Here is a 24,546-nt window from a genome sequence, read left to right on the forward strand (position 1 = left end):
AAACAAGTTGTTAACTGACTATCGGCTGCTTTATGCTCTTGTAGACAGCCCGAGAACCAACTGAATAACTGATTGATCTCCCACCAACATCTCCAAGATATAAAACTAGCAGATCTCCTTTTGTGTTGTTCAAAGACAATCTGCGGGTTGAAGCACGGCCATGGTATTGGAGGTTTATCCACTCTTCTGCAGTAACTTTGGCATCTGCAATTCTCCAGGGGAGTTCTTCTGTGCCCGAAGTCTTTGGAGTGTTGGGGTGGGGTAAGGACATCAATAGGGTGAGCTGGCAGAATTCTCAAGATGTTGGGCAGCTAAGATGGAACTACATTTATCCGGATGATTCCCTTTAAGTACACTGCTCAGATATCCCTTTGAGAAACGGTACACAAAAGGCTACAAACTTCGATAATGAAGTCTACTGCAGGTCAATTGGAAGTATCTGTATGTTGTCAGCTGGTCATAATTCCCCATTTCCTGCCCTTGGGGAATGTTAAGTCATTAAGATTAGAGAAAAAGTGAACAGAAAATGATACTTTTCTATTTTTAACTTAGAAATGTGACATCTGAAGTGTGACGGATGTGCATGAGATACAAGACCTTTTTACAGACAGACAAATTTAAAACAAATTTCAAGGATCCATAACTCATTGTTTCTGTCTTCATTCTTGTGCATAGCAAAATATTAGGAGTTGTTACATAAACAGTTCCATGTATAAGTTTGCTCCTCAGAATGTTGGAATGTATTTCTTTTCAGTCCTCATAATACATTTCTTTAATTTCCTTTACATTTGTTTTAAGAAATGAGAAAATCTGGTCAAGTTTCTACAGACTTAGGACAAGAGATTTTCTGCACTGACCTGAATAAGCATCCAGCTGAACTGGCACAGGTAGAGATAATGCAATACCAGTCCAAGGGCAGTGCAACTTTCATCAGAGAGCTCTCGACTCAGGTAAATGGACATCAAAAATGAGATCTGAAATATAAAGTGATGAAACATGGTAAGGAATAGCCAGGGAATGCTGAGCCTGACGTTGGTGGTGGGCAAGTTCTTGGAAGGGATCCTGAGGGACACTGTTCACATATATTTGAAAAGACAAGGACTGATTACAGATAGTCATCATGACTTTGTGCTTGGGAAATCATGTCTCACTAACTTGATTGAGATTTGTGAACAAATAATGTAGAGGATTGATGAGGCAAGGCAGTAGATGTGATCTATGTGGACTTCAGTAAGGCATTCAACAAGGCTCTGCATGGTAGACTGGTTAGCAAGATTAGGTCATATAGAACACAGGGAGAACTAGCCAATTGGATACACAACTGGTTGAAAGGTAGGAGACAGAGTGTAGTGGTGGAGGGTTGCTTTTCAGACTGCAGCCCTGTGACCAGTGGTGTGTCACATGGATCAGTGGTGGGTCCACTGCTTTGTCATTTATGTAAATGGCTTGAATGTGAATATAGGAGGTATGGTCAGTAAGTTTGCAGACACCAAACTTGGTGGTGAAGTGGACAATGAACAGTGTTACTTTGGAGTACAATGGGACCTTGATCAGATGGGCTGATGAGTGCCAGATGGAATTTAATTTAGTTGAGGTACTGCATTTCGGAAAGGCAATTCAGGGTAGGACTTATACACTTAATGGTAAGGTCCTGGGGAGTGTTGCTGAACAAACAGAACATGGAGTGCAGGTTCATTATTCCTTGAAAGTGAAGTTGCAGGTAGACAGGACAGTGAGAAAGGTGTTTGGTATGCTTGCCTTTATTAGTATAGGATTGCTAATAGAATATTAGCATTGATTATAGGAGTTGGGAGGTCATGTTGCAGCTGAAACAGGATGTTGGTTAGGCCACTTTTGAAATACTGTGTTCAGTTCTAGTCTAAGATAATAAAATGTGAGGCTGGATGAACACAGCAGGCCAAGCAGCATCTCAGGAGCACAAAAGCTGACGTTTCGGGCCTAGACCCTTCATCAGAGAGGGGGACGGGGAGAGGGAACTGGAATAAATAGGGAGAGAGGGGGAGGCGGACCGAAGATGGAGAGTAAAGAAGATAGGTGGAGAGAGTATAGGTGGGGAGGTAGGGAGGGGATAGGTCAGTCCAGGGAAGACGGACAGGTCAAGGGGGTGGGATGAGGTTAGTAGGTAGATGGGGGTGCGGCTTGGGGTGGGAGGAAGGGATGGGTGAGAAGAAGAACAGGTTAGGGAGGCAGAGACAGGTTGGACTGGTTTTGGGATGCAGTGGGTGGAGGGGAAGAGCTGGGCTGGTTGTGTGGTGCAGTGGGGGGAGGGGACGAACTGGGCTGGTTTAGGGATGCAGTAGGGGAAGGGAGATTTTGAAACTGGTGAAGTCCACATTGATACCATATGGCTGCAGGGTTCCCAGGCGGAATATTCTAGTCTCCCTGCTTTCGTAAGTATGCTGCTAAACATGAAAGAGTTCAGAAAATATTTACAAGGATGTTGCCAGAGTTGGACAGTTTGAGCTGTAGGGAGAGGCTGAATAGGCTGGGGCTGTTTTCCTTGAAACGTCAGAGGCTGGGTGGTGACCTTATGGAGGTTTATAAAATCATGAGCGGCATAGATAGAGTGAATAGCCAAGGTAGATCTCCTGGGCTTGGGGAATCCAAAACTAGGGGGCACAGGTTTAAAGTGAGAGGGGGAAGATTTAAAAGGGACCTAAGGGGCACTGTTTTCACACAGAGGGTTGGTGTTTGTATGTAATGAGCTGCCACAGGATGTGGTGGGCGCTGGTACAATTAAAACATTTAAAAGGCATCTGGATTAGTATATGAGTAGGAAGGATTTAGAGGGATATGGGCCAAATGCTGGCAAATGGGACTAGATTAATTTACGAAATCTGGCCGACATGGATGAGTTGGACTGGAGGGTTTCCATGCTGTACAGCTTGATGATTCTATGCCTCTAAAAAGAAATGTATGTCAAGTAGCAGCCAGTCAGACTGAAGTAGTTTCACTAAAAACAAACAAGGAAATGAAATGCTATCATTATCCTTCACATTTAACTCAACTTTATGGACACTGATTTGGACATGCAATAGAATTAAGATAGAAGCTGAAATATGAAAAGCAAAGTTTTAAAACCAAAGATTTTGGAAATGTGGATTTCTTCAATCATTAAACAGAAATCTGATTTTCAGCAAGTATAAAATTAGATTTTTTTGTGATAGAGATTTGTTATAAATAACAATGAAGTTAGTACGCCATAAAAAATTCAATTACATACATTTAACAAGTTATAACATTTTTCAGAGTTGTACAGCAAGACAACTGGCACAAAAGTAGAGGTCTCATTATTTTAATGACTTGTAACTGATAACATACCCTTTGGAGAATCAGTCACAACAACTTATGGATTTATGCATTTAACTGCACAAGCATTTCTTTCTATTCATTCTTGTGATGCGACAGCACAAAGAAAGCCAGCATTTATTGCTTAACTGTAATTAATACTGAGAAGGTGGTGGTAAGTTAGCTTATTTAACCACTGCAGTCCTTTAGGTGTAAGGATTACCCAAAGTATAATTTGCAAAGGAATTCCAGGATTTTGACCTTGACACAGTGATATGAGTTGAGATGGCGTGATGCAGACAGCATGTTCAAATGTGCTTGATGCCCATGTTCATCGAGGTCATACAGGCTGTAGGTTGAAAGATGTTGTCAAAGGGGCCTCGATAAATGGCTGTACAGCATCTTCTTGATAGTATGCTACATGTGTCAGTCGTGGATGGAATGAATATTAAACAGGTGAATGGAATGCAAATCAAGCGGGCCGCATCATCCTTGAGGATAGATTAGATTAGATTAGATTCCCTACGGTGCAGAAACAGGCCCTTCAGCCCAACAAGTCCACACCGCCACTTGAAGCATCCCACCCAGGCCCATCTCCCTATAACCCACACATCCCTGAACATATGGGCAATTTAGCATGGCCGATCCACCTAGCCTGTGCATCTTTGGATTGTGGGAGGAAACCGGAGCACCCGGAAGAAACCCACGGAGACATGGGGAGAATGTGCAAACTCTATACAGACAGTCACCTGAGGCTGGAATCGAACCTGGGTCCCTGGCGCTGTGAGGCTGCAATGCTAACCACTGAGCAACCTTGCCGCCCAAAATAGGATAGGAGGTTACTTTAGTCTTGTTGGAGACCCAGTTATCCAGACAAGAGACCCAGTTATCCAGACATCACACTCCTAACTTCTGCCTTGCAATTGGTAAAAAGGATTTTGGCAATCAGGAATTGAATTATTTGCCGCAAAATTCCTAGTCTCTGACTTGTTCTGATCGCCACAGAATTTATATAGCTGGTCAAGTTCAGTTTTTGATAAATGCTAATCCCAATTATGTTAGTAGTGGGGGAATCAGTGGTAATAATGGCATTCAATGTCAAGAGGAAATGGTTAAAATCTCTCATGTGTGGCGATCACTGTCTGGCACTTGTGTGATGCAAATGCAACTCTGCATTTATCAGGAACAAAAACAAAGTTGCTGGAAAAGCTCAGCAGATCTGGCAGCATCTGTGAAGTAAAAATCAGAGTTAATGTTTTGGGTCCAATGACCCTTCCTCAGAACAGGATTTATCAGCAATTATCAGGCCAAGCCTGAATATTATTCATGTTTTGCTGCATTCAGGCAGTCATGAACATGGTAAAATCCAATTGCCAATACATATCTTTCTCTCTGGCTCTCTACATATTTTTGCAGCATAGGCATTGCAAGCCAAACTAAAGCAGCCTCACTATCACTCGGTTCACAACAGTGAAAGTAAAATTTTCAATGACTCTCACAATTACCCAATCCATGAAGTTGTAACTGAAACAAAAAAAAACAATTTATTATTAATTATTTACCTTGTCAGAACAAAGATAAAGAAGGAAATCTAATTAATGTCTATAATCTAAACCCAATTTTTGTTTATCATATCTTCTACTCACACAGAGGCAGACTGACAGACACAGTGAAAGGATATACTAAAAGGAAACTAAAAGAATAGTAAATTTTCAGTTCAGTTAAATAGTTCGAAACAATGAGTATCAGGCCTTCATGAAATCCTCAGACAATGAGTTGTTCACAGGCACATAGAACTGCTATTTTAATATATTCTTTTCATTAGACTGAATTCTTCCACTGCCTTGATTATCAACATTGAACCTTAAATAAAACTTGCATAAAATATGGTACTACCCCATTCATTCCCGATCAGGATGTCTTTTTATGTCTTTGCTATAACTTTTTGTCACTCATTTTACATACTCCTTTGAAATGGAACTTCTTCAACTGTTCCTGACAATGAAATCTTGCTCAAATTCCAAAGTCATTAGTGAAAACAATTCCAGCAGACTCCTGGGAATATTTACTTATTTCTTACAGACTGGAATTATTTTGTCAGAACAATCAACAATTTGATATTTGGACAGAAAACTAGAGAGAGCAAAACCAAACACCCACTCTAGAGGCTTCAAAAGTCATTCTTACTCCTGCAAAAACACAGTCAGACCTGGTTTTCCCTTTTCAGTCAACATTCTCCATGGTCAGCTGGTTAGCATTTGTCCTCCCTTGATTGATCAATTCATCATTCAACCTGCTTCCAGCTCTGAGTACTTCATTTGCAGATCTATATTACTTTCCAGGCCAATTTCGAACAAATCTCATCATCTTTTGTTTTTGTCTCTTTCAGAACAAGCAACTGTTCAAAGTTAACAAGGTGTAGAGCTGGATGAACACAGCAGGCCAAGCAACATCACAGGAACAGGAAAGCTGACGTTTCAGGCCTAGACCCCTCCTCAGAAATTTAGGCCTGAAACGTCAGCTTTCCTGCTCCTGTGATGCTGCTTGGCCTGCTGTGTTCATCCAGCTCTACACCTTGTTATCTCAAATTCTCCAGCATCTGCAGTTCCTACTTTCTCTAAAGCTGTTCAAAGTACAACTCTTAACCTCAACTCCCACTTCCAAACCATAAGCAATGAGATTACCCTTAAATCATGAAATGCCATTTCAAAAATGCATTTCATGAGTAGGCTTGTAAAACTTAAACAACTCATAGCCATTCAATTCTTCCTCCCACTAGCTTCCCAATTGCCATACAACTTCTTGATTATCTTCTGAAGATTTCCATTGTTTACATTCTGGACAAAGCATCAGTGATTACATTTTCTTTGCACAAAATATGTAAATTTTAATGTTAAAAGGTTCTAATGACAAGCTCCAATGTAACAATTTTGGGGACACAGTAAGGACAGGGAGGAATGAGTGAGGATGGTAGGAGTGAGTAAGGACTGGAAGGAGTGAATGAGGATAGGAGGAGTGAGTAAGGGCTGGGAGAATTTGAAAATAAGCGAGACGGTGTAAGGAACAAGAAAACTGCTACCAACTCTTCCCCCTCCCTTCTTCACAAACCTCCTCCATTCTTCATAGCCTTCCCCTCTCCCCTCATTATAGCAGCAGTTTAAAGCAGAACCCTATATTGCCAGTGTATAACCGGTGTGAATTTGAGCAATGCACAGTTTGTCTGCATCTGGGGTTAACAGACACAGCCTGTCGGTGATACCACTTTGAAATGGAAATCAGTTGAGGGATAAGTGCAATTCCATACCTCAACAACTGAAAATCAACAGTCCTAACTCTGGGCTGCAAAAGCAAGCCATCCTCTAAAAAGCAGATAATGACCTATAATTGTGCCCTCTGAAACTACAACTTTCTTTTGTTAAGACAGAGAAGACGTCACATTTCTGAGAGCAAAACCTCCTGTGAACACATTAGTAAAGATCTTTAAATGGAAGAAACTGCTTTCAATTTCTCAATGATTCCTTCAGTAATTTCCAGGCAGCTACCATCAACTTTGGACTTCATCTTAGAAAGGAAGGACATTGGTATGCTGGTTTTCTTCCAAGGCAGTCCCTTGGGATCCAGAATGATTTTCTGGTCTGCTGTTGTGAGTCCTGAGGTGACTAAATATTCCAATACTGGATTGTAAATCCTGCGGCAGCTGGTGTTTGCTGAAGTGGGTGGTGGGTTGCCTTCCCAACATGGGTGATTGAACACGTTGGCATGCTGGCCTGAGAAAGGACACTGATATTAGATCGCCTATCCTGCCAGTGGACCTCCAGGATTTTGCACAGATATCAGTTGTGATATTTCTCAAGGCGTTTGCGGAATCTGCTGCACATTCTCTATGTGTAACATTGCTGCCCTATAGACCAAGGGGCTTAGAATCAAGTTTGAGGTCTTTGTCACGAAACACTCTGTTCATTTGACAACCAAATGCTGCACTCATATACTGATGTTTAATTTCTTTGTGAAAAGCTGATCTTGCTGAGAGGAGGCTCCCAGGTATCAAGATTTCTGCACATTGTCTCATGGCATACCATGCATCTGGATAGTCAGGGGCAGTGTTGTACAAGAGGGACAGGTGAGAAGTTTTTCTTTAAATTGCCAGGGATAGCATAAAAGTAAAAAAGAAAGCATACAATGTGGTGAAGGGCAATAGGAAACATTAAGATTGAGAAGCTTACAAAGACCAGCCAAGGGCAACAAACAAAAGATAAGGATAAGCTAGCCAGTAGTATAAAGGAGGACTGTAAGAATTTCTTTAGCTATGTAAAGGGCAAAAGAGAGGCAAAAGTGGACATTGGACTGCTGGAATGTGGCACTGGAGACATAGTAGTGGGGAACAAGGAAATGGCTAAGGAACTGAGGAATTACTTTGCTTCAGTCTTCACAGTGGAAGACATGAAATATATCCCAAAATTTAACAGAGTTGGGGGCACAACTGAGTATGGTGGCCATCAGCAAGGACAAGGTGCTAGAAAAATTGAATGGACTTAAGGTGGATAAATAATTAGGAACAGATGGATTACACTGCAGAGTTCTTAAGGAGATAGCTGAGGAGATAGTGGAGGCGTTAGTAGTGATCTTTCAGGAATCGCTAGAGTTAGGGAGGGTCCCAGAGGACTGGAAAATCACTGATGTGACACCCCTGTTTAAAAAGGGAGTAAGGCAAAAGACGGAAAATTACAGGCCAATTAGCTGAACCTTGGTCTTGGGTAAGATTTTAGAGTCTATTGTGAACAATAAGATTTCTGAACAATTGGAAGTGCACGGTAAAATACGGCAAAGTTAGCATGGCTTCATCAAGGGAACATCATGCTTGACAAATCTGTTAGAATTATTTGAGGAAGCAAATAGCAGGTTAGACTAAGGAGACCAAATAGATGTCATCTACCTGGACTTCAAGAAGACCTTTGACAAGTGCCGCACAGGAGGTGCTGAGTAAGATAAGGGCCCATAGTGTTAGAGGCAAGGTGCCAGCATGGATATAAGATTGGCTGTCTGGTAGAAAGCAGAAAATAGGCTAAAGAGCCTTTCTCAGGATGGCAGCTGGTGACAAGTGGTGTTCCACAAGAGTCAGTGTTGGGTCCACAGCTTTTCACTTTGTACATTAATGTTCTAGATGAAGGAATTGAGGGCATTCTGGCTAAGTTTGCGGATGATACAAACACAGGTGGAGGGACAGGTTGTATTGAGGATGAGGGAAGGCTGCAGAAGGATTTGGACACATTAGGAGAATGGGCAAAGAAGTGGCAGATGGAGTACAACCGGAGAAAGTGTGAGGTCACGCAATTGGTAAGGAGAGAAGTATGGACTATTTTCTAAATGGGAAGAAAATTCAGAAGTCTGAAATGCAAAGAGACTTAGAGTTCTAGTCCAGGATTCTTTCAAGGTAAAACTTGTAGATTGAGTCAGTAGTTAGGAAAGCAAATGTAACTTTGGCATTTATTTTGACAGGACTCCTGAGGCTCAATAAGACTCTGGTCAGGCCACATTTGGAATATTGTGTGCAGTTTTGAGCTTCATATCTCAGGCAGGACTGTACTGGCTCTGGAGTGGGTTCAGAGAATGTTCATGAGAATAGACCCAGGAATGAAAAGCTTAAAATATGAGGAATGGTTGAGGACTCTGGGTCCATACTCGATGAAGTTTAGAAGGATAGCTTAGTTCCCAGGCTTCTCCTTACAGCCTTTCTTAAATAAAGGTACGACATTAGCTTCCCTCCAGTCTTCCAATACCACACCCACGGTTATAAATGATATATATCTTTCTGCTAAAGGGCCCCACAATTTCTTTCCTAACTCCCTCAATGTCCTAGGATACACTTGATCAAGTTCCCAGAGATTTATCCATCTCTATGTTTTCTAAAGGCTCCAGCACTTCCTCTCCTGTAACGTGAACTGTTTGCATAACAACAGTATTTATTTCCCCAAGTTCTTTAGCCTCCATTTCTTTCACCACAGTAAAAACTGATGCAAAATATTCATTTAGTATCTCTCCCACTTCATGAGGTTCAACACATAGGTGACCTACTTGAACTTTAAGGGACCTATTCTCTCTCCAGTTGCCCTTTTGCTCTTAATGTACTTGTAGAATCTCTTTGGATTCTCCTTAGCCTTATCTGCCAAGCTATCTCATATCCCCTCTTTGCCTTCCAAATTTCCCTCTCAAGAATACCCTGACACTCTTTATACTCTTCAATAGATTCATTTAATCCAAGTTGCCTATATCTAATATATAATTTTTTTTTCTTATTTTTGATTCAAACTTCAATATCTTTATTCATCCATTGTTCCCTATTCTTACCAGCCTCACCCTTCACTCTATCAGGAACATAATTCCTCTGGACTCTCTTTATCGCACTTTTGAAAGCCTCTCACTTTTCAGCTGTCAATATGTGGCAAAGTGTTGTGGTAAATTGATCAAAATAGTGCGGACAGAGTGAGGACATAATGGGAAGGAGTAAGACCAACAGAGAGGATAAAAGCGGTGTGGAGGATTTGATTTGATTTGATTTCTTATTGTCACATGTACCTAAGTACAGTGAAATGTTTTGTGTGCAGTACAGTCAGATCATAACATAAAAAGATCACAGGGTGAGTGAACAGAATGAGGAATGCAAAGTTATGGCTGCAAAGAAGCTGTACAAAGATCAACATTAGATTTGAAACTTGTGAGGTCCATTCAGAAGTCTACTAACAGCTGGGAAGGAACTGTTCTTAAACCTGTTGGTACATGTGTTTAAGATTTTCTATCTTCTGCCTTAAGAAGTTGGAAGAGATTATAACTGGGTTTGATGTTGGCTTCCTTTCTGAGGTAACGAGGTATAGATACAGTCAACGGGTGGAAGGCTAGCTGCACGATGGTCTAGACTGTACAGATGTAGTGAGGGTAGAACGAGACTCATGTTTTCACCTATGGTGAGTCTTTGTTGAATACAATAGTGAGGATTACTGCTTGCAGGCCACCAGACAGCAGGCAAAGGACGGTGGTGAATTTCAGTGGACAACCATTTTTGAGGAGAATGCTCCATTTTCCTCTTGTCTGACAGAGTAAAAGGCCTAAGAACTTAAAGAGGCCATATGTAGATGTTGCTATAGCCCTCCGCACGTTCTTGAATTTATTTTGCTGTGAAGTTCATGTCTGTTCTAGGAACCCACTGTTCTGCTTGCTTGTGGCTCATTGTCAAAGTGGGGAGGGTGATCCAAATTGATCAGCCCCGAAGCATCTGCAAAGACTTATTGCTGTTAGGGGAGCAAGTTGCATGCTTCACAAATGACCATTCATATCCCACCAACATCTCCACCCCTCCCCACAACCAGGTCTGGATCTCACTCCCCCATAACTTTAACTGACTGACTCCGTCTCTCTCCACATTGTTTCTCATTTGGCCAGTCACAGCTCTGCCTCCTTGTAATGTCAAAACTCAGGTTGGTTCTTAGTGACATAGCAGTGCCCGCTGTTTCTTGTTGCATCTTCACTCCCTCTGCACTGTTTTTACTGTGTGCCGATCTCACTGTATCATTAGCGCCTCTGCATTGCTTTTATCCTCCCTGCAGGACTTGTACTTTTCTGCTGATTCCCTGCTGTGTCCTCAAACCTCTGTGCTACTTTTACTAACTGAATAAGCTCTTTATCCATTCTAATTCTGTAACTCCTTGTATGTTTTTAAGTGGCTTGCTTTACAAGATTTCTATGCTTCAAAGAATGCTTGAAATAAACCATACCTCGTGCTTAACTTTATAACAGCATTCTTGTGACACTAGCAAAGTTAAAAACCACTGAGCCAGTAAGAAATAAACTTCTGCTGTGTTAAGAAAAACATTAGATTACAATCTGCTCATGAACAGCTGGTTAAACCTCACAATCTGTATGTAACACTGACGCAAACTGCTTTATTATCTACACAATTGCAAATGGACTTGAAGATTTTGCTGTCAGCAAACATTCCTGCTTGTGATATTATAGAGCAGGGTATGTATTAATGAAGCAGCTAAAGATTAGTGACGCCTGGATACTCTGGCAATGCTGTGCCATTTTTCTTTCTGCTGGGTAACCAGTAGAGTTCCAACCAGTAGAGATCTTCTCTCCCATTCTCATCAATTTCAATTTCGCTAGAACTCCTTTATGCCACAACAGGTCAAATTCTTGTCTTTATGTTATGAGCAGTCACTTTCAACTCCTATGTGCCATTCAGCTCTTTGGTCCAAGTTTGAATCAAGGCTGTCTGGAGGCCTGGAGCCAAATGACTCTGGCAGAACCTAAACTGAGCATTGATAAGTATATTTTATACCAGTAGCATAATGACAAAACATACCTATGAATCATTTATAGATGTTTTGGTCCTTTAATTCCAACACATGAGTTTTTATTTGTTAATGAGTGCTGTTACAGCTAGACACACAGACTGCTGCTGAAAATTCAGAGACTTACTAGAGAAAGAGATCCTGAAATGCCACAACTAATGAATTATCATGGTACCTACAAAGGGATGGACTTAAAAAGGGAGAAATGTACCACAAGTTGTGCTGTAATTGCCTGTGAGAGTCTCAAACTGTAAACATCATGGTAAGAATGATGGCAGTCCTGGCAAGAGAAAGTTTGCAATTTTCCTTTTTTAATATATACAGGAACAGGGTTTAAATGGAGCTCCAACCCTGGTCTGTTTTTATTCGTGGTCTATTGCCCTGTGTGTGAACTGGTATGGTATTGTACCACTCAGAGCACTGTGAAAACCCACTACTCACTCCTGCATCTTAGGTAATGAAAAAGGGAGGAGTACTCTCTTAGTCTGGGTTCTGCTGGCTATCCACTGTCAAAAGGAACCAGGATAAAAGAACTTCCATTGACCTGCCAGAACTTCCAAATCAGCCATTCAACTACAAATATCTACATGACCAGTAGCAACCACTGCAATGACCCTTTCCTTCTTCCATTGACTTGTTACGAATGATTCAGAGACTGACCCAGATGCCTTTTTCCCAACTTTTTTTGCATTTACATCTGTGTGTATATGTGTTGTGTTCTTATTTCTTCTCATCCTTAGTAACAAGTAAACTCGCATTTTTTTACAAACCAAAAGAACTGCGGATGCTGCAAATCAGAAACAAAAACAGAAGTTGCTGGAAAAGTTCAGTCAGTCTGGCAGCATCTGTGAAGGGAAATCAGAGTTAATGTTTCAGAACAGCCCTGAGGAAGGGTCGTGGGACCCAAAACATTAACTCAGATTTCTTTTCACAGATGCTGTCAGACCTGCTGAGCTTTTCCAGCAAATTCTGTTTTTGTTTCCCATTTCTTAATTCAAAATAGCTGCCTCCTTTCAAAACATAAATTCATTTGGTGTGGAAGAGAGGTATCCATAAGGAAGGGGGCTTTTGGAAATTATTGCTTTTGCAACTCACCGAGTTGTTGAGTGAATAAAGAAGGAAAGTTCATCCTTCTTCACCCTGAAAGATGACAATTCGAGGTATCCCACCTGGAACAGTAATAATTTGGGGAAATTCACTCGGGGTCCGGTCATAACATGAAGTTAGTGTAGAAATAAATACCACTTTGTTCATGACACCTTGTTCCTAATGATCAAAACTAAACTGATAGGATCATAATAGCCTGGACTGGAAATGTCTTACCTTTTGTGAGCAGGACATACTTGAGCAATTTCCCAGAGTAGCCAAGGAGATTAAAATGTTGTAACTGTGCTGTAACAACTTGGCTAGTAGCATAGAGACCTTACAGCATAATCTTAAACTCCATAGCCAGAATGCCATCAAGGCCCACAGTCTTTATTGTGTCCAGTGCACTCAGCTGTTTCTGGATCACACATAACAAACAAATTGCCCACTTACTCGCTGGAACCTGGCAAGGGGTCTGTGGTTAAGCTTTTTATTGTCTGTGAATAGAGCAGCGTGATGCACTTGGGGCAATTTTCACTTCTTGCAATTGGTGTTAAAGTGGTGACAATAGCCTCTAAATAAGGGCTCTCAGTCTCACTGTCCTATAATGTAGAGACCACAGCAAATTCACTTTAAATTGACTGACCAAAAGATGTCCAAAGTGCCTGTCTGTTTCAGGCTGTGAATTCCTTTCAATTTGCAAAGCACTTTGTAAGTTAAAATTATTTGAACACAATTTGTGCTTTAGCACTTTTTAATTATCATTGCTAATATGGACTTGTATTCTATTAAGCAGCTGAAACTGCTATTTTAATATCGTTTTAAAACCTAAAAATGAAAAGAAACAAACTTAGCCAATTGGAATCAAAACAATTTTGATCCTGGAAGGAAAAATCGCCAATCATCCAGAAAAAACGTGTCAAAATGTGCTGATGTGGGTTGTAAGGGAAGGCCGCACCAATTATGGAGCTAACCCTTCTTGTTTGGGCCTCATGCAAAGATAATTGCAAATGAATGGTACCCACTAGCTCCAAAATGTCAACCTTTTGAATCAATCTTACAGTGAACCTAAAAATTGCCTGAGTCAAAATCAAAGCAGTTGCGGTAAAGCTGACTTTTTCACAAGCCCGCAGATAAGGAAGAAAATAAAGCACAGAATGTATACAAGGCTTCTGAAGTTGGAAGAATGGACAATTTATAATGGTACTAATCCAATGCCTGAGGAAAGGGAAGGAACTGAGAGGGGTTGGGATTGATATTGTGCAAGGTAGTTTACAATGGAGAGGTGTTTCCCTTCCTGACACCCTGCCCCCACCCAAATGTAAGGCCAGGGCCAGAAGAGTCAAGAGTAGCCTTCTGGGCATGACACCAATGAAGGTCTTTAAATGGTCACTTAAAAACTAATTGTGTCTGATAACTGGCGGGGGTGGTTAGTGGTAGGGAGAAAAATCATAAACCCTGTTGCTACTCCTGGCCTAGTCCTGTAGCTGACAGTGGGAGCCAATAACTGTAAGTGGCGAATCCACAGGAGGCAAACCCTTCCCGGCCCATCTGTGGCCTTGACAGGCCCTGGCCATCATGCCCTACCTACCAGTATTCCACATCTCCATCACAGGTCTTCCTCTTTGGGCCAGGATAGTGGTCACCTCACCCACTGACACCACTACAATTGCTTGTGGCAGCTCCCAAAAGCAGAAGAGTTCCCTGCGGGCTCCCGGAATTCTGACGCAGCCAGCAGCTTTACTGTTTGGGACGTAATCCCATGAAGGCTCACAGGAATGGTTATGGTGGACAGGTAACATTACAGCTAGCATTCAATTTTGCCCACTTTGTGTCTTAATATTAACAAAAAAAGCTAATTTAATATCTCTTCTGAATTTTTCATCAGCACTGTATGACTGTAATAAGTTAATATGATGAGGGGTTTGATGCTGGAGTCAAAGATAACACACCACGCAGCATCAGAGGAGCAGGAAAGTTGACGTCTTGGCTCGTGACCCTTCTTCAGAAATTAAATTGATGAGGGCATGCCTTTGTTTGGGGAATATTACTAAAAGTCATTGAATAGTGAATTTCAGGAGCTTAATGGGGTATTTTTGTGTGCGTCGCTATTTTTTGCCTGAAATATGATGAGTCACAGGGTAGAGAGTGTGGGCATCCATTTACCTACCTAAATTAATTAGTATGTTTTTGGATGAATACCCAGTATTACTGCTTAAAATATAAGGTCTTGATTATAATTTTAGCATGTAATGAACTAAGTAGGAACTGTTCACGTTAGTTCCAATTGCACTGAGTGTTCATCAGTCCAAGTATTCAACTTAAAGACACATTTATGTGGGGTCAGGAGGAGAACACATGCTTTTTAAAAATTTCAAAAATACACTTTACTCATAAAATTATCTTCATATACATACTTAGCCACTACAGCAGTTTGATTCTGTACAGTAGCATGTGAAGAAACAAACAATGGAGTCTGACTCTATCCGACAACAAACTTCATGAATTTATTATATAGAGATAACAAGGTGTGGAGCTGGATGAACACAGCAGGCCAAGCAGCATCAGAGAGGCAGGAAAGCTCAGGTTCTCTAGCATCAGCAGTTACTATTATCTCGGGAATTTATTACTTGCACAAGACTATGTTTACATATATTTGAGGCACCCTGTCTTGCACATAGGTGATCATATCCCTGAGGAGCACGAGGCTCTCAGAGGTTACCCTGCCGGTATAGCACAGGTCTGGTCAGGATGAATCACCAAGCCCAAAGCAGACCTGACCCAGTTGGAGATAACCTTTAACAGGTTTTTGTCATCTGCATTCATCAGTGAAATTGGTCACTAATTTCCAGTTTCCTTCCTCTCCCACTTCTGCTTGTAAATAAGGGTGAATATAGCCTTTCCTCAAGGATTCACACATACTACCTGCCAGAAGCATACTGTTGTACACTTCCTGCAGGTCCTGAGCAATCAAGTTGCACACAACTCAGGCAGTGGCCTGTTGCTTCCAGGAGATCTTTTGAAAGACTCGAGGGCCTGGTCGGCTCATTCAGAGATAAAAGTATGTCCAGCCTCTGTCATCTCAGACTTTTGTGATCGAGGATAGGAATGTCTGGCAAGTCACGCTGTCTGTGAGCTTCATGTCATAAAAGGATTTGCTAATCCTCAGGACGTCACACTGAGATGATGTTCACAAGCCACCTTCTTACTTCAGGCTGCTGAGCACAGAGCTTTCCTTGATCACCTTTCTGAAGAAATGTGAGCACATCTCATTCTGCTTCACAGTGCAGACCTTAGACTGGAAGTCTATCCTCACACCTTGCTTCCTTCAAAGACTCTATCCCATTTTCCCAATTCCTCTGTCTCCATCGCATCAATGATGCCAACTTCAACATGGGAGCCTCTGAAATGTCCACGACCATCCTCAACCAAGGATTCCCTAGCACCATTGTTGACAGGGCCCGCAGCCGGGTCTGATCCATCTTCTGCACTTCAGCCCTCATCCCCCTCTTCCCTCTTGCAACAGCAATAGGATCCTGCTTATCCTTACTTACCATCCCTCCAGCATCCAAATCCAGAGTATCATTAGCTGCCATTTCCACGACCTCCAGCGAGATGCCTCCATCAGACACATATTCCTCTTCCTTCCCTTATCAGCCTTCTGCAGGGATCATTACCTCCAGGACAGCCTGGTCCACTCTTCCTTCACCACTGACATACTACACCCCCACAGCCTCATGGTATCTTCCCCTGCAACCACGGAAGGTGTAACACCTGTCCGTTTACTTCCTCCTTCCTCAGTATTCAAGGGCCCAAACACACCTTTCAGGTGAAGCAGCACTTTACCTGCACTTCCCACAATCTAGTCTACTGCATTCACTGCTCACAATGTGGTCTCCCCTGCAGTGGGGAAATGAAGCATAGATTGCTTCACAGAGCATCTACATTCTGTCCATAAGAACGACCCTGAACTTCTTGTTGCTTGCCACTTCAACACACTACCCAATCTCTGTGATAATGGGAACTGCAGATGCTGGAGAATCCAAGACAACAAAATGTGAGGCTGGATGAACACAGCAGGCCAAGCAGCATCTCAGGAGCACAAAAGCTGACGTTTCGGGCCTAGACCCTTCATCAGAGAGGGGGATGGGGTGAGGGTTCTGGAATAAATAGGGAGAGAGGGGGAGGCGGACCGAAGATGGAGAGAAAAGAAGATAGGTGGAGAGAGTATAGGTGGGGAGGTAGGGAAGGGATAGGTCAGTCCGGGGAAGACGGACAGGTCAAGGAGGTGGGATGAGGTTAGTAGGTAGATGGGGGTGCGGCTTGGGGTGGGAGGAAGGGATGGGTGAGAGGAAGAACAGGTTAGGGAGGTGGAGACAGGTTGGACTGGTTTTGGGATGCAGTGGGTGGAGTGGAGGAGCTGGGCTGGTTGTGTGGTGCAGTGGGGGGAGGGGACAAACTGGGCTAGTTTAGGGATGCAGTTGGGGAAGGGGAGATTTTGAAGCTGGTGAAGTCCACATTGATACCATTAGACTGCAGGGTTCCCAGGCGGAATATGAGTTGCTGTTCCTGCAACCTTCGGTTGGCATCATTGTGGCACTGCAGGAGGCCCATGATGGACATGTCATCTAAAGAATGGGAGGGGAAATGGTTTGCGACTGGGAGGTGCAGCAGTTTGTTGCGAACTGAGCGGAGGTGTTCTGCAAAGCGGTCTCCAAGCCTCCGCTTGGTTTCCCCAATGTAGAGGAAGCCACACCGGGTACAGTGGATGCAGTATACCACATTGGCAGATGTGCAGGTGAACCTCTGCTTAATGTGGAATGTCATCTTGGGGCCTGGGATAGGGGTGAGGGGGGAGGTGTGGGGGTAAGTGTAGCATTTCCTGCGGTTGCAGGGAAAGGTGCCGGGTGTGGTGGGGTTGGAGGGCAGTGTGGAGCGAACAAGGGAGTCACGGAGAGAGTGGTCTCTCCGGAAAGCAGACAGGGGCGGGGATGGAAAAATGTCTTGGGTGGTGGGGTCGGATTGTAGATGGCGGAAGTGTCGGAGGATGATGCGTTGTATCCGGAGGTTGGTGGGGTGGTGTGTGAGAACGAGGGGGATCCTCTTTGGGCGGTTGTGGCAGGGGCGGGATGTGAGAGACGTGTTGCGGGAAATACGGGAGACGCGGTCGAGGGCATTCTCGATCACTGTGGGGGGAAAGTTGTGGTCCTTGAAGAATTTGGACATCTGGGATGTGCGGGAGTGGAATGTCTTGTCGTGGGAGCAGATGCGGCGGAGGCGGAGGAATTGGGAATAGGGGATGGAATTTTTGCAGGAGGGTGCATGGGAGGAGGTGTATTCTAGGTAGCTGTGGGAGTCGGTGGGCTTGAAATGGACATCAGTTACAAGCTGGTTGCCTGAGATGGAGACTGAGACCCAATCTCTGTGTCAGGCTTGCTGCAGTGCTCCAGTGAAGCTCAGTGCAACCTAGAAGAATAGCACATAATTTTCTGCTTGAGGGCCCTGTAGCCTTCTGGACTCCACATCGAGTTCAATAACTTGAGGGCTTGCGCTCTCCCGCGTCCTCACACCAACCCCACACCCCAGGCCTTGTTTTCACACAGTCTGCTATTACACAAAACCCATTGTTAGCCACCAGCAGTCTTCATTAACAGCTATTCACCCTCCCAGCCAGGTCATTATCCACTCCTTTGTTTGTTCAACTGTTCTTCTTATTCCTTAGGCTCTATCCTCACTTATCATTTACTCCTTAAACCTTCCCCCCCAACTCAATCTTCTGCAATGTAAACCGACATATTCCTAGCTAGCATCAGTTCTGAGGAAGGGTCATTCAACCTGAAATGTTAACTGTGATTTCTCTCCACAGGTGCTGCTAGACCTGCTGAGTTTTTTTTTAGGCAATTTCTTTTTTTGTTTGTGGTTGAGGAAATGACGAAGTTGCACTGAGTGTTAGACTACAGCTGGAATATTGTGTGCAGTTCTGGTCATCTCACTAGAGGGGGTATCGAGGAGTTTCACCATGATGCTGTCTGAGATTGAGAAACTGAGCTGTAAGGAGAGACTGGATTGTTTTCTTTACAGCAGAGAAGACTGAGGGGTGAAGTGATTGAGGTATTCAAGATTATGAAGGGCATGGGCAGTGTGGATACAGAGCAGATGTTCCCCTTGGTTGAGGGGTCAGTCATGAGAGGGCATAGCTCTATGGTGAGGGGCAGGAGATTCAGAAGAGATTTGAGAGAAAACTTTTTCACTCTGCAAGTAGTGGGAATCTGCAATTCACTGTCTGGGAAGGTAGTCAGGCCGGAAATCTTACAATCATTAAAAAAAAATTTGGATGAGTACTTGAGATACCATAACATTCAGGAATTGGGGAGAAGTGCAGGAAATTGGGATTAGCACACCTGCAGTGGTAGTTATGTCAGCACAGACTTAGTGGGTCGAAGGACCTTTTCTGGGCTGTACAAATCTATGACACTCTTCACAGAAAAGTTGCGGTTGACTGGAATCCTTCCTGGACCTCCTTCACAGCCCCCCTGAATGTATTGTGGATCACCTGGCCTGAGGCACAGGCACTAGCAGAGGCTATAGCTCTGGTTGACTGGTCACCGAATCAGCATAGGGCCGAAGCCATCATAATGATCCACCAATTGAAACTCAGCTCAACTGACGATCCTCCAAGTTCTGCTCGCAATCACGATCCAGCAATGATCTCAAGCTCTTTTGATGATGAAGATTCTCAGCTCAGAGTCATTCTGGGAGAACCATCTTCTAGTTCATGGTCTCTCCCCTGCTAGGTAGGGTCAGGAGGGGAATGCATTCTATTCTTAGCAGCACAAAGATCTTGAAGCCTGTCCTTATCGTTACCCTGCCCACTACCAACAGGCCCTAGCTGTTGACCTGCTCCGAGCAGATGGCAGCCAAACTGCATCACAAATTGGCTCCCACACTTTACCGGCAAAAGTCAAGTCTCGCATGCATCAAACAGCTGAAGTTAGGGTTTTGATTTCCATGCATTTTACAGCAGTTTCAAACAGGTATGTTGATTGTCAACTTTAGAATCTCCTGAATATGCCATTATTTACATTTTCAGCATCAGTGAGATGACCACGCTGCCCCCACCCAGCCAATTATAAAGGGTAGGCTGCCTTTTTCACATGTACAGAATTGATAGCCAATCGACTGAATTTCTCCCCTTTTGTCTTGATTATAGCATTTTCCTATTGATGTTCTTTTGTAGCCTAACACTGAATATTGTAATGTAAAATGAACTTGCTTGTTGACGTTCAGCTTTGCTGTCCAAACTTCCCCTCCCCCGTGCCTAGTACCAGTCTGAACTGGATATCTCCGGTTTGAGCAGAACTTTAGATTAAGGCACCCTTCCTGTATCAGCTTTTACTCACAGCCTGTACTGCACAGCTCAAACAGTGTAAAAGATATTACACACAATTCACCAATATTCATTTAACATCATTGGTCTCAGTATCAAATAAGTTTTTTAAATATTCAGTGTATTTATGATATTGTACTTGATAATATAAAAAAAAGAGAAAGCAAACACAGTTCAGTCCATGTAGTGAGAAATCACACTAGAACTTAAACAGGCAAATCAGTAATGATTTATTTAAATGAGCGTTCCTGAATCCCAGAAAGCCTTGGGGTTCACTCAATCTTCTGTCAAAGATGTGCCAGGAAATTGATAAAAAATTTCCTAGACACTCCAGTAAGTTGACTGGAAAATATTATTTTATTATTCAGATGCACTGAAATTTTTTTCACGTTATTGTCCAAAAATATTTTCGATCATTGATGTACGATGACAAAAATCACATCCAGCTGTTTGGATGAACTTCACATCATCATTGTTATACCATAAACTAAAACATTTTGCCATGAGCTCGGACAACAATATGGTCCAATGTAAATTCCAATACACTCTCTGTGGACATGCTTAACTTAAAAAAAATCTACTTCAAGGGAGACGTATGTTTGGCAGATTTCAGATTACTTAGAAAACAGGTGCATATGGAATAGTGTACGTAATTAATCACTGTCCACCTTCAGATGGGTCATTTTAAGATCCAGAACCGGTGCATATAAAATTTTCATTGATGATTCAGAGTAAGCTTTACAAATCGGTGCCCTTGGGGAATTAACAAATGGAAAATCTATAAGACCATAAGACCATAAGACATAGGAGTGGAAGTAAGGCCATTCGGCCCATCGAGTCCTCTCCACCATTTAAATCATGGCTGATGGGCATTTCAACTCCACTTCCCTGCGCTCTCCCTGTTGCCCTTGATACTTTGGGAGATCAAGAACTTATCGATCTCTGCCTTGAGGGCATTCAACGTCCCAGCCTCCACTGCACTCTGTGGCAATGAATTCCACAGGCCCATCACTCTCTGGCTAAAGAAATGTCTCCTCATTTCTGTTTTAAATTTACCCCCTCTAATTCTAAGGCTCTGCCCACAGGTTGTAGTCTCCCCGCCTAACAGAAACAACTTCCCAGAGTCTGCCCTTTCTAAGCCATACATTATCTTGTAAGTTTCTATTAGATCTCCCCTCAATCTTCTAAACTCGAATGAATACAATCCCAGGATCCTTTGCCATTCATCGTACGTTGAACCTACCATTCCAGGGATCATCCGTGTGAATCTCCGCTGGACACGCTCCAGCGCCAGTATGTCCTTCCTGAAGTGTGGGGCCCAAAATTGGACACAGTATTCTAAGTGGGGCCTAACTAGAGCTTTATAATTTTTTTTAAATCTAGTGACCCTTGTGTTTGGATTCTCAATATAAAGTCCTGATTGAAACTCCATGCTGGGATCATGAATTTGTAAAACTACGGGGATGTCTTCATCTTCCCAATCAGAACCTTGTTAACTCTAGTAATCTGGAGGGATCAAACAGCCTACTGCAGAGCCTGCCAAATTTCCAATTCACCAATACCGAATGGATGAAATTAACGCAACTTTTACACTGGATGGGCAACCCCTTCTTCCAGGTTATTGCCCCAGATGGTCAAGATGAAATTAATCCCCAACTCTTTCAAATTGTCAAGTAATGTTTACGCTTCAAAATCAAAATTGCACACAGACTAAAGGTAGTTATCATCAAAAATATCAATTGGCAAATGGGTTATGTTTTGGCCTTGTTGTTCCTGTGTAATATCCCATGGGAAAAATTTGCTTTGATGGACCTTTCAAAACACATTGCTTGAAGGCAAACCAATGCATTGAGAGCCTAACAAACGCAAAGGGTTAACAGACGCTCAAAATTTCTCTTGTATTTGATTGAAAATAAAGTGTGAGATGACTGCCTCCCATTGACGTTCTGAGATTCTTCAGAAAATGATTCTAACTTCAAAGTGAAAGGAAAAAAAAATTACAAATCTGAATTCCTGATTATGTATAAAACATAGACAGTAATTTAAAGAAAAGAATTATAATTACCATGGTTCAGAAGTACAAGATGGTGCATTCCCCATCCCTGAATAGTGAGTTCCAAAGTTTCAGGTTTTAGAATTCAGGCTCCATCTTGATGGAGTCAACATAACTTCAAAGACTGGCTGTCAGCAAAGACCAGTGGAAAATAACATTACATGCATCTTCTGGTAAATAGTTCTGGGAATTAGTTGCAGGATTGGGATGCCCTGAGATCAGACTCTGGATTAGGTCTAGAGGACTTAACAGCAATAGACAGGTTTGGGAGTCTAGAGACGGCTGGCCAGGAAACTAGTGCTTGATGACTGGACTCTGAGGATCATGGTTCCAGAATCCAGGAATCTAAGAATCCTAGAAGTAGGAAAAGAGAGAATGGGGTGATAGGGCACTTCAAGTAGTGCTGGTTGCAAACCTGAGCTGCTGTAATGTGACTGTTCAGTTGCAACAATCAATTCCTTTAATGTATGTTTGGACCATATAACCCTACTCTTTATGGATCTGTATTCAGCTAAGTTACTTAAAGTCCTCCATTGTTTTTCACAAGCAACTCTTGGGCTTGATTTTCAGCCCTGATGAGGGAACCATAAATAAGTGTTGACATGTGGAAAGTGCAGCTGTGTTAGGTATAAGAATAGGATGTGCCAAATAGTAGCATCCAGACCAGATTATTGGGGCCTTAGTTATCTGAATAACAATAACAATAGATACTGAGCACAAATGTTTAATGTAAACAAGCATGGATTCAACAGCTGAAGTCTGGCTTTAGGCAGTTTCAGCAGGAAATCAAACTTTACAACATGAAATTTCATGAGGTCCACAGTCAATGTTGAAGACCCTGACAACTCCATGCCAATGCTTTAATATTACACTACCACCATCTCTGGTGGGACTTTGTAACCAGGATAAATGCATGGGTGGTCATGCAGGAGTCTGGGATATTGGTGGTGAAGTATGATTCTGTCAAGCTTTTATTTGGTTAGCCTGAGGGAAAGCTCCACTATTTCTGGGACAAGCCACAGATATTAGTGAAAAGACCTTTCCAAGGTTGATTGCACAGGTTATACCTTTGTTGCATCCAGGACCTTGTTTGATAGAGCTACATATACCACGTGTCACAGCAGCCCCCATCCCATGTAAAATACATTTTGTAAGAAGTTAGGTGTTGTGGGTTCTAACATAATCTACTTGGTAAAGTCATGTTTTGTATCCTGGACTAAGTCAATAAACTGGCATTTAAAGAAATCTTTAGAAAGCACTCCAATACCAGGTACTGTGTCATATTTGGCATTACATGAAACACAGGTAAAGGAATAAGCAACTTCACCATAAGTATGAATAAAAATATCTCTACAACTTTGCAAATCATTTCCATGACTATAATTTCTTCAAGACAGGAGACTGCTTCTATTTAGGTCAATATTATCTAGCAAAATGCACAGTAGATTATTTCTTATTGCTTCATTCCCTTCTTTAAGCAGCTAGTGAACTTACCCTATTTCCAATGCATTGGACAAATTGGGGCTAAATCTTGTACAAGGTTCCACCAGCCTTCCACTATTACATTGATTAGAGACAAGTGGAACTTCACTGAAAATAGAACACTTGCTGCACTGAGTCTTCACTGTTCTCAGCATTTGGTTTTGACTTAACAAAGGAGAGAGTCTCTGCCCATATTTAGCAAATGAGTCCAGGAATGCAGAATCAGAAGGTTAGAATGCATAACAGAAGAATTCTGTTTCTACGGATTGATATGTAATGTATTTTGGGTAGCTAGTTTACAAAATCACTTTCAATGTATGATGAAAGTGGACTATACTAGGTGAAGTTACTTGGTGCCTAAATATATGTCAGAATTTTATGGAAATTCAAAAGGACATGACTGGGATAGGTCTGGGAAAACTCCTGGCACCCATCAACCATGCCAATCAACCTTCAATCCACTTCAAATGGATTCTGGAATGTTTGGCTGTCAGGGCAGGGTCGTTGCAGAGATACCAATAACAGCACTTGTAAGTATCTGTCATGCAACATAGGAGCTCCCAGTAAGTTTTTAACCTCCTGTGTAAATATTATTACAATATTCCAAGGAAATTTAAAGCAAATTTGATCAATTCAACATTTATTCAAGTGTTTTTTATATTACCTGTTTAAACAATGCTACATCTATCTGGGTTTTACTTTTCCAATGTCTTAAAAAAAATGTTTTCCTTATCAAAACAAAGTTGCTGGGATATAACTTCCTTTAGCTAAAACCATTCAAAGAACAATATACTTTGGATGCATATAAATAGGCTGTGTTTGAAATTAAATTTTAAAAATGCACTTCTAAATCCAGCCTCAGCAAAACCTGTTTATAACAAGTT

General features: G+C 42.2%; 1 protein-coding gene across 9 annotated transcripts in view; it reads right to left on the reverse strand.

Annotated features, from left to right (window-relative positions):
• Positions 1 to 24,546, reverse strand: part of adgrv1 (adhesion G protein-coupled receptor V1) — a 560,536-nt gene that overhangs the window by 131,156 nt on the left and 404,834 nt on the right. For all 9 annotated transcript variants that reach the window (XM_048527106.2, XM_048527099.2, XM_048527104.2 and 6 more), the window contains one exon: positions 858 to 974. In XM_048527106.2, coding sequence (XP_048383063.2) covers positions 858 to 974 — 117 coding nt within the window. The remainder of the gene's footprint in view (positions 1 to 857; positions 975 to 24,546) is intronic.

This window comes from Stegostoma tigrinum, chromosome 3 (assembly GCF_030684315.1).
Source record: "Stegostoma tigrinum isolate sSteTig4 chromosome 3, sSteTig4.hap1, whole genome shotgun sequence".
Lineage (NCBI taxonomy): Eukaryota > Metazoa > Chordata > Chondrichthyes > Orectolobiformes > Stegostomatidae > Stegostoma > Stegostoma tigrinum.